General features: G+C 35.0%; 1 protein-coding gene across 1 annotated transcript; it reads left to right on the top strand.

Moving 5' to 3' along the window:
* Positions 1–5,918: 5,918 nt before the first annotated feature.
* LOC113772595 (tabersonine 16-O-methyltransferase-like) lies at positions 5,919–7,448 on the top strand. Its single transcript, XM_027317231.1, has 2 exons — positions 5,919–6,662; positions 7,031–7,448. The coding sequence occupies exons 1-2, from the start codon at positions 5,919–5,921 to the stop codon at positions 7,331–7,333; spliced, it is 1,047 nt and encodes a 348-aa protein (XP_027173032.1). The 3' UTR covers positions 7,334–7,448.
* Positions 7,449–13,156: the final 5,708 nt, after the last annotated feature.

Below are 13,156 nucleotides of genomic sequence, written 5' to 3'. Positions count from 1 at the left end.
TTGCCTGCACTTAATATAAGTCTTTCATTTTTTTTTTTGGCTGATTAGTGACAATTAAAAACATTTGAACAAGTTCCGACTTGTCTGTTTTGGGCTTGTAAAGTTAAAAAATCAAGGTCTTTTCAACGAGCAGTGTTGGGCTGTTTCCTAGGTTCAGCCGGCTTCAAATCCTTAGTCACGCATAGGGCTGCAAATGAATTGATCGCGAGCAGCTCAAGTACGAGCGTGACTTGAGCTCGATCAACATCGAATTCGAACTCGAACTGGAGTTCAAAAATACTAAACTCGTTAGCTCGCGAACTCGATTACATATATATATATTATTTTTTATTTTAATAGTAAAATTACATATATATATATATATCCCTAATATTTTATTATTTATTAAAAAATTATTATTTTATTTATTTTTAAAAATAAAATAATTATTTTTTAATTTTTCTAAACTCAAGCTCGAATTTGACATTTTAAACTCGTTGAATTCGAGTTTTGTAAAATTAAGTTGAGATTCGACTTGATTAGACCAAAACTCGACTCGTTTGCACTCCTGATCACGCATCCCAATTCGATCACTCAAATGACACACTGTAACATGAATTTCACTGACTCAGCTCACATATAAAATTAAAAAACTGTCACATGATGAGATTAGTGAATTTAACATGAAATGATCTTTTACGTCCGCGATTGGGTTGTGACGGAATGTCTGTAACTGAGGATTTGATGCCCAGTTCAGCCTTTTCAACTTAATTACCTTGATGTTATACTATGTCAGCAACGAACAAAATGAGCCAAAAAAAAAGGGCTCTCGAATTTACTATTGAACAATGATTAGTACTTGTTTATGTCTAGAATTAAAAATTTTAAATTTACTGACGTTGTTAATGTTGTATATGTCCTTTTGCACAGTGATTATTATTTAGTCCTATTGTCAATGATCATACGAAAATGAAATTTGTCTGTTTCGACTGTCGAAGCGAATCAGCAGGCTGATATACTGTTTGAAACTCTGGGGCGGCTTTCAATAATAGAAGTCAATAAAATGTTATGCCGTCCATTAAGAAACGGAAATGATCAAGTTAATGTTTTGTCCATTACGTACTTACTAATTGGTAGATTGTAAACTTAAATATCTTTCAAATAATCCAAACAATGTACAGAGATTTGAGAGAATTTTAAAATTTTCGTCAAATCCCTCAATCCGAATATAGCCAAAATGTAATTGTAAACAGCTGATATACTTACTTTAAGATTCTTGTTGAAGATTTCCTTGTTTTGGGTTGTTCATGATAATGATTTGATTTTTTTTTTCTTTCTTTCTTTCAACTGATGACGTTAATTTGTAACACGATCTATTCAATTAAGAGGTCTAGTTGAAAAATGTACTCGACTGCTCCCTTGCATGCTTTTTAGGCAAGAAATGATCTTCTCTCGGCTGCCATTTGCATCTGATACAGGCAAACTTGTGAACTTTCTTCAACATTTTGTATCCAGTATTGTTAAAGGGAAGAATAGCTACAACGTGTTAGTTTTATCAATGTTTCTTCAATTATTCATTTCTTTACTAATTGTTTGCTTAGAAAATTGCCAACTTGGTGATGGTGGGATTTTTTAACCATCCGTAAGATAAACCGGAGTTACAGATGGATCTTTACTTTTGATTGGAAAGCAACGTAAAACATTACAGGTTATATCCAATAAACCCCCTTGAAAAATGTTACATTCTCTTATTGCCCCCTGAATGTTTAATTGAACCAATCCACCCTCCTTTGTTAATACAATTTTTCCACTTAGGTGCAATTAGGTCAGGCTGCCCCGAATTGATCATGTATAACATACATAATTTCATTAATTGACTAATTACCCTCCTAATACTACATAAAATTTCACAAGAAAGTCTTGGACGAATTTTTGAACTAATAAAATAAGCCAAAACGAACTCTAGATAATTATACTTATTGCAAGAACTTTTGAACTAATACAATAAACAGTATAATGTGCTTAACAATCCTTTTTTTTTTTTTGCAATACATTTTGCAGTAGTAAGTATTAAAAAAATTTTGGTAATTAAGAACCTGTGCGGTAATTTAGTCACTTCACGAGACCATGCAGGCAAAAAATCAGGCTTCCTGGTCCTACTGTATCTCATTAGAAAATTGTAGAGCTGGCAATTTGTCCCAAGTCCCAATGGGCTACCCATGCCCAAAGGAACTTTGGGCGGGATGGGTATTTTAATTTGGTATTGGGTTTAAGTTGGGACACATCCCAACTATACCCATTAATGAATGGGAAAGGATGGGAAATACTTGGGTACCCATTGGGCTCAAATGGCAAGGGCTCCGTTTGGATTAGCTGTTTTTGGTAGGTGTTTTTGAAATATTTTATTGTAGCAGTGTATATGAAAAATTTTTACTATAAAATTTTTTTGAAATATTTGATATATTAATATGGATGGGATGTTTCTTGAGTTATTGTATATTACTGTAACATTATATTTGAAAAACTTATTTTTTGAAAAAAAAGTCAATCCAAACGGAATCTTAGATTCAAAAATTATCTTTAACAATTTTTATAGTCATACCAGCGAATATAATCTAGTAGTCTTCCTAGTCATTATCCACAAGAATTTCCAGCATTTCAGTTAGTTTAGACCTGTCATCCTTGGACAATGATAAGGATAAATATTCAACATCCTAAGGATCTTGGCCATCTTGATATATGTTGGAATATGGCTGTATATCTATCTTTTCCTTTATTTTTTAATCCAATTTTTGGTGGGAATCTTGAGTATAAAGCACTTGCATGTTTATTTAATAAAACTAAAAGAAATTTAATAAATCAAAAATATTAAAATTATATTAAAAAAAATGAATTAAAGGAAAAAAAATATGTAGAAAATGGATTTGGGTATTGGGCGGGATCAATCTAAACCCATCCCAAAATGATCCCGCCCAAATTAGTCCCAAAACACATATGGGTAAGGTTGGACCCAAACCCATATGACTCGGTTCCATCTCAAACCCAAGCAAATCCCGCCCATCCCGCCCATTTTGCCACCTCTAGAAAATTGTAATGGCATAAGCAGTAAATTGGTTCGATTAAATATTCATAGAAGAATGTGAGAAAAAGGTTTTTTTTAGGGGGTTTATTGTAATTAACCCTTACATTAACTTGGGTTTATTGTAATTAACCCTTACATTAACTTAAGTATAATATTTCATATAACACAAGGATATTAATCAGTCTCAAAAGTTCATTTGTTGTTCATATAGTCTAAATTTTAGTGAATCTGGGCCAACAATATTGCATCTAGAAAACACAAAAGAAAACACAATGGGTCTATTTGGATTGAAGATTATATAAAAAGAAATTAAACTACTACTATTGATAGGTTACATTTTTGTCATTAATTTGGTGATTATTTCCTCTTTTTATTTTACCAAATATTGTATTAATTGATGGATTCTACTTATATTTGGTAATTTGTGTTCGTTGTAGGAATTTGAAGCAAAAAGAGATTAAAAACGTGATTTTCATTGAATTTTTATGTTAATCAACATGGGCGTGTTAAGGTCTAATTCTGTAAGTCCAGAAACACAGGATTTGACACGTAAGAAGATTTTCAACTCTGAATCAAAGTCGTGAGGATCGGATTTGGCCGAATGAATAGTCTTTCGTTTGTAACAGGACACTAGTCCATTCTTACTGTCTTCACTTTTTGAAAAGAGCTAAAGCCGATTGGAAATTGAATTTTTTTGCTAAGTAGAAGTAGTTTAGTAGTATTAGGGAGCGGAACAGTAGGAGGAGCCGGTTTCTTTATCTTTTCCCTTCTCCGAATAAGAGACTAGTAGCAGTAGTAGTAGTAGTAGTAGGCAGTTTTTCTTCTTTTCACGAGAAACAAAGAGACGTTTTGCTTTTCTAGGCAATTCGATACTTTTCATCGCACTCTTTGGAGATTGGCCGCGGCAATAAACTCCAATATCTCGCGCATGGCTTTTTTCATGGAGACAGAACTAAACACTTCTTTTCTAGTCAAGGAATAACGAAGGATTTGGTTCATTTAAAATTATGAGATCGAATTGATTATTTTTATTTTTTTTATTTACTGATATTCGTATGTTCTCTGATTTAATTTCCATGGATTTGAAGTTTGAGGTATGATTCGTCGTGAATGAAATTTTGATTTGGCAAAATGAATTTGTTAAAGATCTAAATAGTCATAGGGATGACTTTATTCTTTTAAACCTAATTAATTCCATCCAAACCCAGAAAACTCCCTGAGGATTCCCTTTATGGCCATAATATGGCTCATGTACAAGAATTTGTGTGGAACCAGACCTTAACATCCTAAGCTGACGATTATAAAAACATAGGTAACTGATTGTGAGTTTGACCATTCCATGGGACCTATAGAATTTTATTGAAGGAGTGAATGAATTTTTCAGTGTCGGATCTAGTTTAACATGTGGGTTGCAAGAAACGATTTTTATGACGATGTTGACGGAATTGCTTGGCTTGATAGTATTATTGGTTTGGTGCAAATGTAAATGAAGGTGATTTATAAAGTACTTGTATATAAAAAAGGGTAGTTTAGGATTCTTGAGGAAAAATCTAACTTATTGGGTCTATATTATTACATGAATAGTAAAAACAAGGGAGCTAGGTGTAATTTATAAAACTTGAGGAGAGCTCTTTGTAATTGTCCTAGAAAACGTGGACGTGATTAGTAATATAACATTTTTAAATATTTTTGAGATTTTTTTTTCCTTTTCCATTTAGTGTGGAATTCCAAAACACTTATTTACGTTGATTAATTTGGATTATTAGAAAATTTGGCAATGCGAAGTGGCTTAATCGTAGGCATAAGAAAATAATAGTTGTTGAAGATGCGTACCCCCCCCCCCCCAAAAAAAAAGTAAATTGATATCAGATGAGGATGAGGATTATTTAACATACACGATGGGCATCAAATGGGAAGGGAAGGATATGTCTTGTTATAATGAGGATAAAAACCTTTCAGACAGTTGTAGAATAAAACATGATAAACATTAAAAAGAAAACTTTAAAACTTTCCATTCAATAAAAGCCCAATTTTACCTAAAAAAAAAAACTTTTTGCTGTTATTTTAAAAATATTTATATATATAAAAAAAAAAAAAAAAACTTTGATGTTGTTGGCTTTTATTTCTTTTTAATTTTTTTGATAATGCAACCGCTTCCAAGATTATAGCACTGATGCAAGTCGTATATTGCAATTGGCTTACAGGATAATTATTGGCTCAGAAGGTTATCAACAATGAACAGAGCACAAATGCGTTCTCATTTGCTCGTAATTTCGTGATTCGACAACTAAAAAGACAATCGAGAGCCCTTTTTTTTGGCTCATTTTATTCGTTTCTTAGTACAACATCAACGTTATTAAGTTGAAAAGGCTAAACCAGGCATCAAATCCTCGATCGCGAACATTCGGTCGCAATCTAGTTGTGAATGTAAAGGACCATTTCATGTTAAATTCACTAATCTCGTCACGTGACAATTTTTTTTTAATTTTACATGTGACCTGATTTAGTGGAATCCACATTGCAGTGTGTCATTTGAGCGACTGACTGAATTGGAATCGAAAACTTCGGTAACTGAAGATTTGAAGCCGGCTGAACCTATGAAACAGCCCAACACTACCTGTTGAAAAGACCTTTGATTTTTCAACTTTACAAGCCAAAAACAGACAAGTCGGAACTTGTTCAAATGTTTTTAATTGTTACTAATCAGCCAAAAAAAAAAAAATGAAAGACTTATATTAAGTGCAGGCAAATGCCGTTGGTCTCTGTACTCACCCGCTATAAAACTGGAAACCATTTTTGCCCAACTTGTAAAGCAATAATCAAGCAGCCTAAATCATTGATTCGAAAAGTTGCAGGAATGGAAAGAGTGGAGGATCTTACTGAGCTTCTTGCAGCTCAACATCATGTAGGCAACCAAATGCTCAACTTCAGAAAGTCTGCATCTCTGAAATGTGCAATTGAACTGGGAATCCCAGATGCCATCAATCAACATGGGAAGCCTATCACACTCTGTGAGCTGGTTTCTGCCCTTCCAATTAACCCTTCGAAGGCTAACCACATCTATCGCTTGATGCGATTCTTATCAAATGCCGGCTTCTTTATTCTACAAGATCAAGGCTATGCGCTCACAGCTGCAGGCCGTCTTCTTTTAAAAGAGGAGCCTTTCAATTTAAGGGCATTTATCTTTTATATGAGCGACCCTGCTGTAGTGAAGCCCTGGAATTCCTTGACTGAGTGGTTCAGCAACGATGATCCCTTTCCATTTGATACGGCGCATGGGAAAAACTTCTGGGCTTATGCTGCTGAAGAGCCTAATTTTGCAAACCTCTTCAATGAAGCCATGGCCAATGATTCTACTTTAATCGTTCAGGTGATGATGACCCAATGCAAGTTTGTGTTTGACGGCTTGACATCTTTAGCGGATGTTGGGGGTGGCACAGGGGCAGTTGCTAGGGCCATTGCCCAAAATTTCCCCAACTTGAAGTGTGTTGTCTGTGATCTCCCACACGTGATTGCCGACCAAGAGGGAACTGAGAACTTGGACTTCGTTGCAGGAGATATGCTAGAGAAGGTACCTGCTGCTGATGCAATCTTGCTCAAGGTAATTAAGGATATTTTCCATGAAATCCCTTTTTTCCTTGGCCACTCGAATAATTAAGAAACAATTGAGATAATGTTGATAGACAAGTCTACAACGATTTCAATAAACTGAAATATAAACAATTGAACGTCCAGCTTTAACAGTTGATTTGGAAGATCGCTGACATAGACGCCGGTTGTATGGAAGAATAACAGTAATAATCATATGCAAAATTTTTGCTTGGGAGGCTAGAATGTTTGCTAAAGAAACTGGAGTTCTTGGCGCTCATTAATCGATGCGTGAGGCAGTGATGGAGTGTGATAAGCTTAATTGGGACGCAACACAGCTAATTTCTGTATTCTAAATTTTGTGATTTCGCTGGAAAACAGTGGATTCTCCATGACTGGAGCGATGAAGATTGTGTGAAGATTCTCAAGAACTGCAAAGAGGCTATTCCAGGGAGAGACAAAGGGGGAAAAGTCATTATTATCGACATGATTATGGAAAGCCAGATGAAAGATGACGAGTCAGTTGAAACACAAGTTGGTGTGAACATGCAGATGTTGATGGGTTACGGTGCTAAAGAAAGAAGTGAGAAAGAATGGGCAAAGCTTTTCCAAGATGCTGGTTTCAGTGACTACAAAGTACTTCCATTGTTGGGTGTGTGCCGTCTCATTGAGGTCTATCCTTAGACTAAAAGTTCAGAATTTGTACTGCTACAATAATTGAGGTTTCAGTTTTACCCTCAATCTTTGTCTCCCACGGTTGGAATATCCTTTGCTCTGCCAGTAATCGCCACTTTGGCAATAGAACTATTCTGTTTTCTGTGCATCTTGCAATTTGTGGAGTGTGATCATCATTGTTCAAAATTGTCAGTATGATTAATTGATTACTGAGGGATGAAGTTCTATCCTCAGGCTCTGTGTCTGTCTTTTGTTCATTGCTTGACATGTATAACTAGATGATTTACATCTAAGTTGAGACTAACTTAAAGCCAATCAGGAACCATGCAATACAACTAGATGATTTACATCTGTAAACCTGTATCAGAGAAACTCGCCTATCAATGTCTACAACTAAGTTGGATTAGACTAATCAACAAGAGTCATTTCTAGTATCTATACATCTGTACAATACATAAAGTGGGAGCACGATGTATAAATTGGGAGCACCACTGCATGGTATTCTATAATAATAATCACTTTTCATAATTGTATAGTGCTATTGTCAAAGCCTATACAATTGAAAATTCATAATTGTTACCATCACGAATTTTGAATTTATTTTAAGTTATTTATGGAAGTTATTTCAAGAATAAATTATTCCTAAATTTGCAAAAAAAAAAAAAAAAAAAGGGATGAGCTTTCTTGAATGGAGTGGAAAAATGAATTCTTCAAACCAATTTTTTCAAAGTTTCCAAAACCAAGAATTTTTCAAGTGGATGCTAAATTTTTTTTATTTATAATATGAAATTAAGTTATTATGATTTTTATTTATAATAATCTATAGAAAAATTTCTTAAAAGAAACCCAAAAAAGATCAAGTTGACAGTAATTCGCAAAATTTTTTTGAAAAAATTCAAGTGCTTCAGTTGCTTAGATTGAAAAAATGTATTTAACCAAATTGATAATGAATAAATTTTGCAACATTTTCAGAAAATGAGTATTCATATGATACAACTATAATTTGTATGAATGTTAGTAATTTTTACTTTTTTTTTTTGCGTTGTAAAGTTATAATGTACTGTTAAAAAAATAAGTTTTACCGTACTAAAATTTGACCTCACTTACTATAGGGTATTAGTTTCGCCCCTGCATACAGAGAATGTGCCTTAAACACTAGTAGAAAATAAACTACACACTCTTTAACTCGAGTTGGTGGTGTTAACTATTAACTCCCTAGCTGGTTGGCCAATTAACTCCCGGTCCCAAAGCTAAATTGGATCCAGAAGGCACCGAACAATGCAATAAAATTTGGTTAAAAAAATGGTTTAACCAGCCGAAATTTGTAAACAATGACGTAAAAGGAAAAAAAATTGTCATTCAAACAGCTGTAACTGTGAATTTACCTTTTTTAAGTACTAGTTAAACTTAATTAATTGGATTGAGATTCAATAGCCAACTAACCTCCGATAATGCAAGCACCGAGTATTGATGTGCAAGTTGACTCTTGTTTCCTTCAAAGAAGACAGGCGAGTAATGTAGATGGAGAGGGAAGCGTTTCACTTGATGGATGATGCTTTTGTCATATTGTCCTGTTCGGCTATTCCCATCTGGTTTTGGGACAAACATCTCCAAATCTAAAATCAACTACTGGTCTACCACTACAAACCAAAAGTTTTGCCAGTTCAATTTTGGTAACGGAATGTTGGAGTTTCTCCACATATTCCCCATGTCCATATCTCATATAATTGTCACAAGCAGATGTATGTATCAGCAAATGAATGAAGGAAACAGGAGAAGATGAGGAAAAAAAATTGCAGAAACCTGCTCGTGGCACAAGAGAAATATATGACATGGATAATCCCCCGAGCCCAGAAGTGAAAAAAACGAAGGATAATATCAAAAGAAAAAAGTAAAGAGTTGTAATTGTAACAGAGTGAGATGCTGCAGAGCAGTACAGCCATGATAAGTAAATCGAAGAAATTCAGGAATCCGCCATAACATGCTCCTCTAAGACAGGAGGAGCACAAAGTAAACAAAAGAAGAAAATCATACAAACAGATTCTACATTCCTTTGTCATCTTCGTTTTTTTCTTTCCTGATTTAAGTGGAAAATAATGCAACAAGGTCAACAGTAAGAAAGTAAGGCTTTGATCCTTGAGCCTCTAAGAAATGGCACCAGTTCAAGAAACCTTCCTGTCACCCGGTGTTATTGCGGAGAGGAGCTACCTGGTCAAAATCAACATCCATGACACAAGCATCCACTGAGCATCTAAAACAACTGTGAGATCCAATTTTAAAGATCATCCATTGGCAAAGACCCAGTTCTCAAGACTTCATTCATCCTTGCCCCAGGAAAGACGATCTCAGCTTCACAGAATTCTGTACAAGTCAAGTTTGAGTGAGAATAGTTTGATGCACGCCATCACTTAGCTATGAAAAGGAAAAGGGATAGATGGGAAAATATGTGCAGGCACATCATCATCTCATTTTCAATGCTTTTACCAACCAATAATAGTGGCTGTCTTTTCAGTTATTAGTAGATCAAACAAAGCTATCAAGAGCCCTTACAATTGAACCCTCAACCATTGTGAAGGTTGATAGGGGTAATGAGTACGTATCCAGACACAAAATTCATCAGTAAAAACAGTGACCGTCCTGAGGCAGCATATATTTTGATAATGATATCTCAATTATATAGAAAAAACAATTTTGTGAGTATATGACACACAAACTGTTCCAATGGTTGAGATGGCAACTCTGTGAGTCTTCACGAAACCTTGGTGCATTCCTTGCACCAAGAATCATTTTATGGCCAAACGCCTCACTGCAAGCCATAATACAACTAGCCTTCTACAATGCACCTTAGCCTATGTGAAGAGAGAACAGGAGTTCAGTTCAAGAGCCTGAAGTGGCACTAGCTTTAATCAGCAACAAGTTGATCATCTAGCAGTAAACCCACAAGAGTCAGGTTGCATCTTAGTTTGACCATTAAATCAAATTATCATCTCTTGTAAATAACTTGAGCTAAAAATATCATCCTCCCCATCTGCTCTGACATAAGCATCAGAGACCCCGACTAATTTATAAAAATACTCTACTTTCTAAGGGAAAGAGAATATAGCTGTAGGCTGACCTTTACCAATATTACATTTATTTAGAAAGTCACTTTTTTGGATTGCTTTTAGAATGTCACAATACCTTAGACAATTAGATATAAATGGTATTGAGGAAGAAAAATTTTATTCAAGCATTCAACAGCAACCATGTAATTCTATACAACCCCCGATGGAATCTTTCTTTAGCAGTGCTCCACTAGTTGTCCGACAGGCATGGCAGTAGGAAGAAACATAGCAAATTCTGCGATTCTGCCCTTTTTAACAAAAGGCCTTACCATAATTTTGCTCAGTTGATGCGAGAGAGATTATATCCTTCCAGATGCTTCATCAAATATATGCCATTCAACCCTCAAACAAACTGTGGGCTTGTTCTCAACAGCTGTAGATAAGCTACATGCAGCTTATTTGAAATTGAATCTTTTAACCTTGGAAATTTGATGATGACATTGAGTAAATGTTTTTGCCATCACATTTTTAAAAAATTGAGTAAATGTTTTGAGAAGCTATAAGCCAAGGCCTGTTTTCAGAATCAGCTTTTACTAATTTGGAAAAGAAGCTGCTTGTGGCTCATACAATAAGCTGTTGAGAACTAACCCTGTATAGGAAAAGGTCAAACAAGTATGTACAGGCAACCTAAGAGCCCATCCAAGCATGTACAGAAGTTTGAAAAACCTTTTTTCTCTGGGAGAAGCTACAAACAAAATAGTCACCCTCGTTTCTCACTTTGTTCGATAACTGTAGGGCTTTTCTATTCATGTTCTCCCCATATTGAAACCTTGTAGCCCCATTGGTACCATGTCCATGCTTTGCCTTTACTCATCTGGCAACTTCTCCAGCAGATTGAAGGGCCTCTAGAACCATTAACTGCTCGAGCAAAAAATGCTCAACAACAAACACCAAGGTTCACTTGGCACATTGCAAGAAAGGAAGTGCATCTTCGCCCCTATTTTGAACGAAAAACTCTCACGATTATGGGCTCAACTTCCGACTTCTACAATCAACAGTAGTATTAAATTCCAGAATTTATAGTCTTGAATACCAGTCATGTCAACAATTGTTGCCAGTGCAGACACAAGGAGATGTTGAATAAAAGCCAATACTGTCTCAAGAAATTTTTGAAATCTCTCAATTCTACAACTGGTGTTCAGTTTTACAGATGCCATTTGCCAGTTCAAGAAGTCATGCCAACCTTATGCAAAGCTTTGTGAATGCTAACTGCACAAACCAATCACTTAGAAGTGTCCAACCTAGGCTAAAGAAAAGCACATTATGGTCCCCATCTGATTCCTCAGAAGTACATCGAAAGAAAATGCTGAGCAGAGTCAGATCAAAGACATCAACGATTAAGCAGAAATTATTGTTGTCAAACTAAATCAGAAAATTACTCTTCCATTAAATTCTCCAGTTATAATTTTTTGAAAAGAAAATATTCGAAGCAATTGAACACCATCCACTTGATACAGCAACGTCAACATCAAAAAATCTTGACTTCTTGTGCCAAGCCCTAAAAGGAATCAAGAGAAAGACACAAAGACCCACACAAAGATCTTAATCGGTTCACTTCCCTTCTCCCCTCATGAATTTTCTCTAGATCTTTTATGCCAAAGAATAAAATAGAGAAGAAAAGATCACCAATGCTTGACAACTCAAGCATGCAAAATTGCACATAACTTGTTTACTATGAGATTAATTAATTGGAAAAAAATTACAAACGAGTTAGTTGCTCTTTCAAGATTTGAATTGTACACTACACATAACGACAAAAGCAATCATCACCAAACAAAAGCAAATCTCCAAAAAATTTACTTTCCCTTGAGCCAATAACAAATTCACCCAGCTGAACTACACTTAATCTTCTTGCATGGTCTAACTGTACTTTAAACACAAAATTTGGAGAGAAACCTAAAAATGACAGACAAATGAATATAAAGAGACTGGTTATGAAACCATGCCGCCTACTTCCCTAATGAAACACGCAACCATATTTGCGGCAAAAGATATGTTGCCCATATAATGGACACCACTTGTCATAAAGCAAAAAATCTTCCCCCAAGGCTATTGTTCAACCACTCAAATTTTTTTAGACCCTGCCATCTCTGGACCAATATAAATGTGCACGTGCTACGGCTTCTTTGGCAAGTCTTACATTAAAAAAAAAAATCCATGCACATATACCAATAAGAAAATTAAACGCTGCATATTTACAAACAACCACTCCGCAAAAACACAAACATGTCAACGACGATTCTAATATCTCTGAAGGAAAGAAGAATGCACAAATGTTTTTCTGGTGACTGACTCTCCTCACAAATTGTGAGGACAGAGGCTAATTCAGTAGCAATCACTATAAAACAAGAAAAGTCCAATCAGAAATTTATACACAAGTACCACATTAACAGGTGAAAACAAATCACCATATACACCAAGAACTGGACGTATTTTTTCCCATTTACTTTTACATGTATTCAGGAAATAATACAAGCGAAAGCTCATAAAGAGAAAGCACATAAATTTTAAAGAATTGTCTTCCTTAAACAACCAACTTCCTAACCCATAGGCCGAACATATAAACAAAAGCAGCTATAAATAAATATAATGATTCACACATTCAAGAACAAACTCTAACATATCATTGGAACATATTTAAATAAGAACAACCATTTTATCCATTGTCAAACACCCCAAAAGAAAAAAGAACAAAAAAGTGATAAATGATCTGGACAATACCTTCACC

The sequence above is a fragment of the Coffea eugenioides genome, chromosome 5, assembly GCF_003713205.1.
Source record: "Coffea eugenioides isolate CCC68of chromosome 5, Ceug_1.0, whole genome shotgun sequence".
Taxonomy (NCBI): domain Eukaryota; kingdom Viridiplantae; phylum Streptophyta; class Magnoliopsida; order Gentianales; family Rubiaceae; genus Coffea; species Coffea eugenioides.
This window is presented reverse-complemented; position numbering and strand designations above follow the sequence as displayed.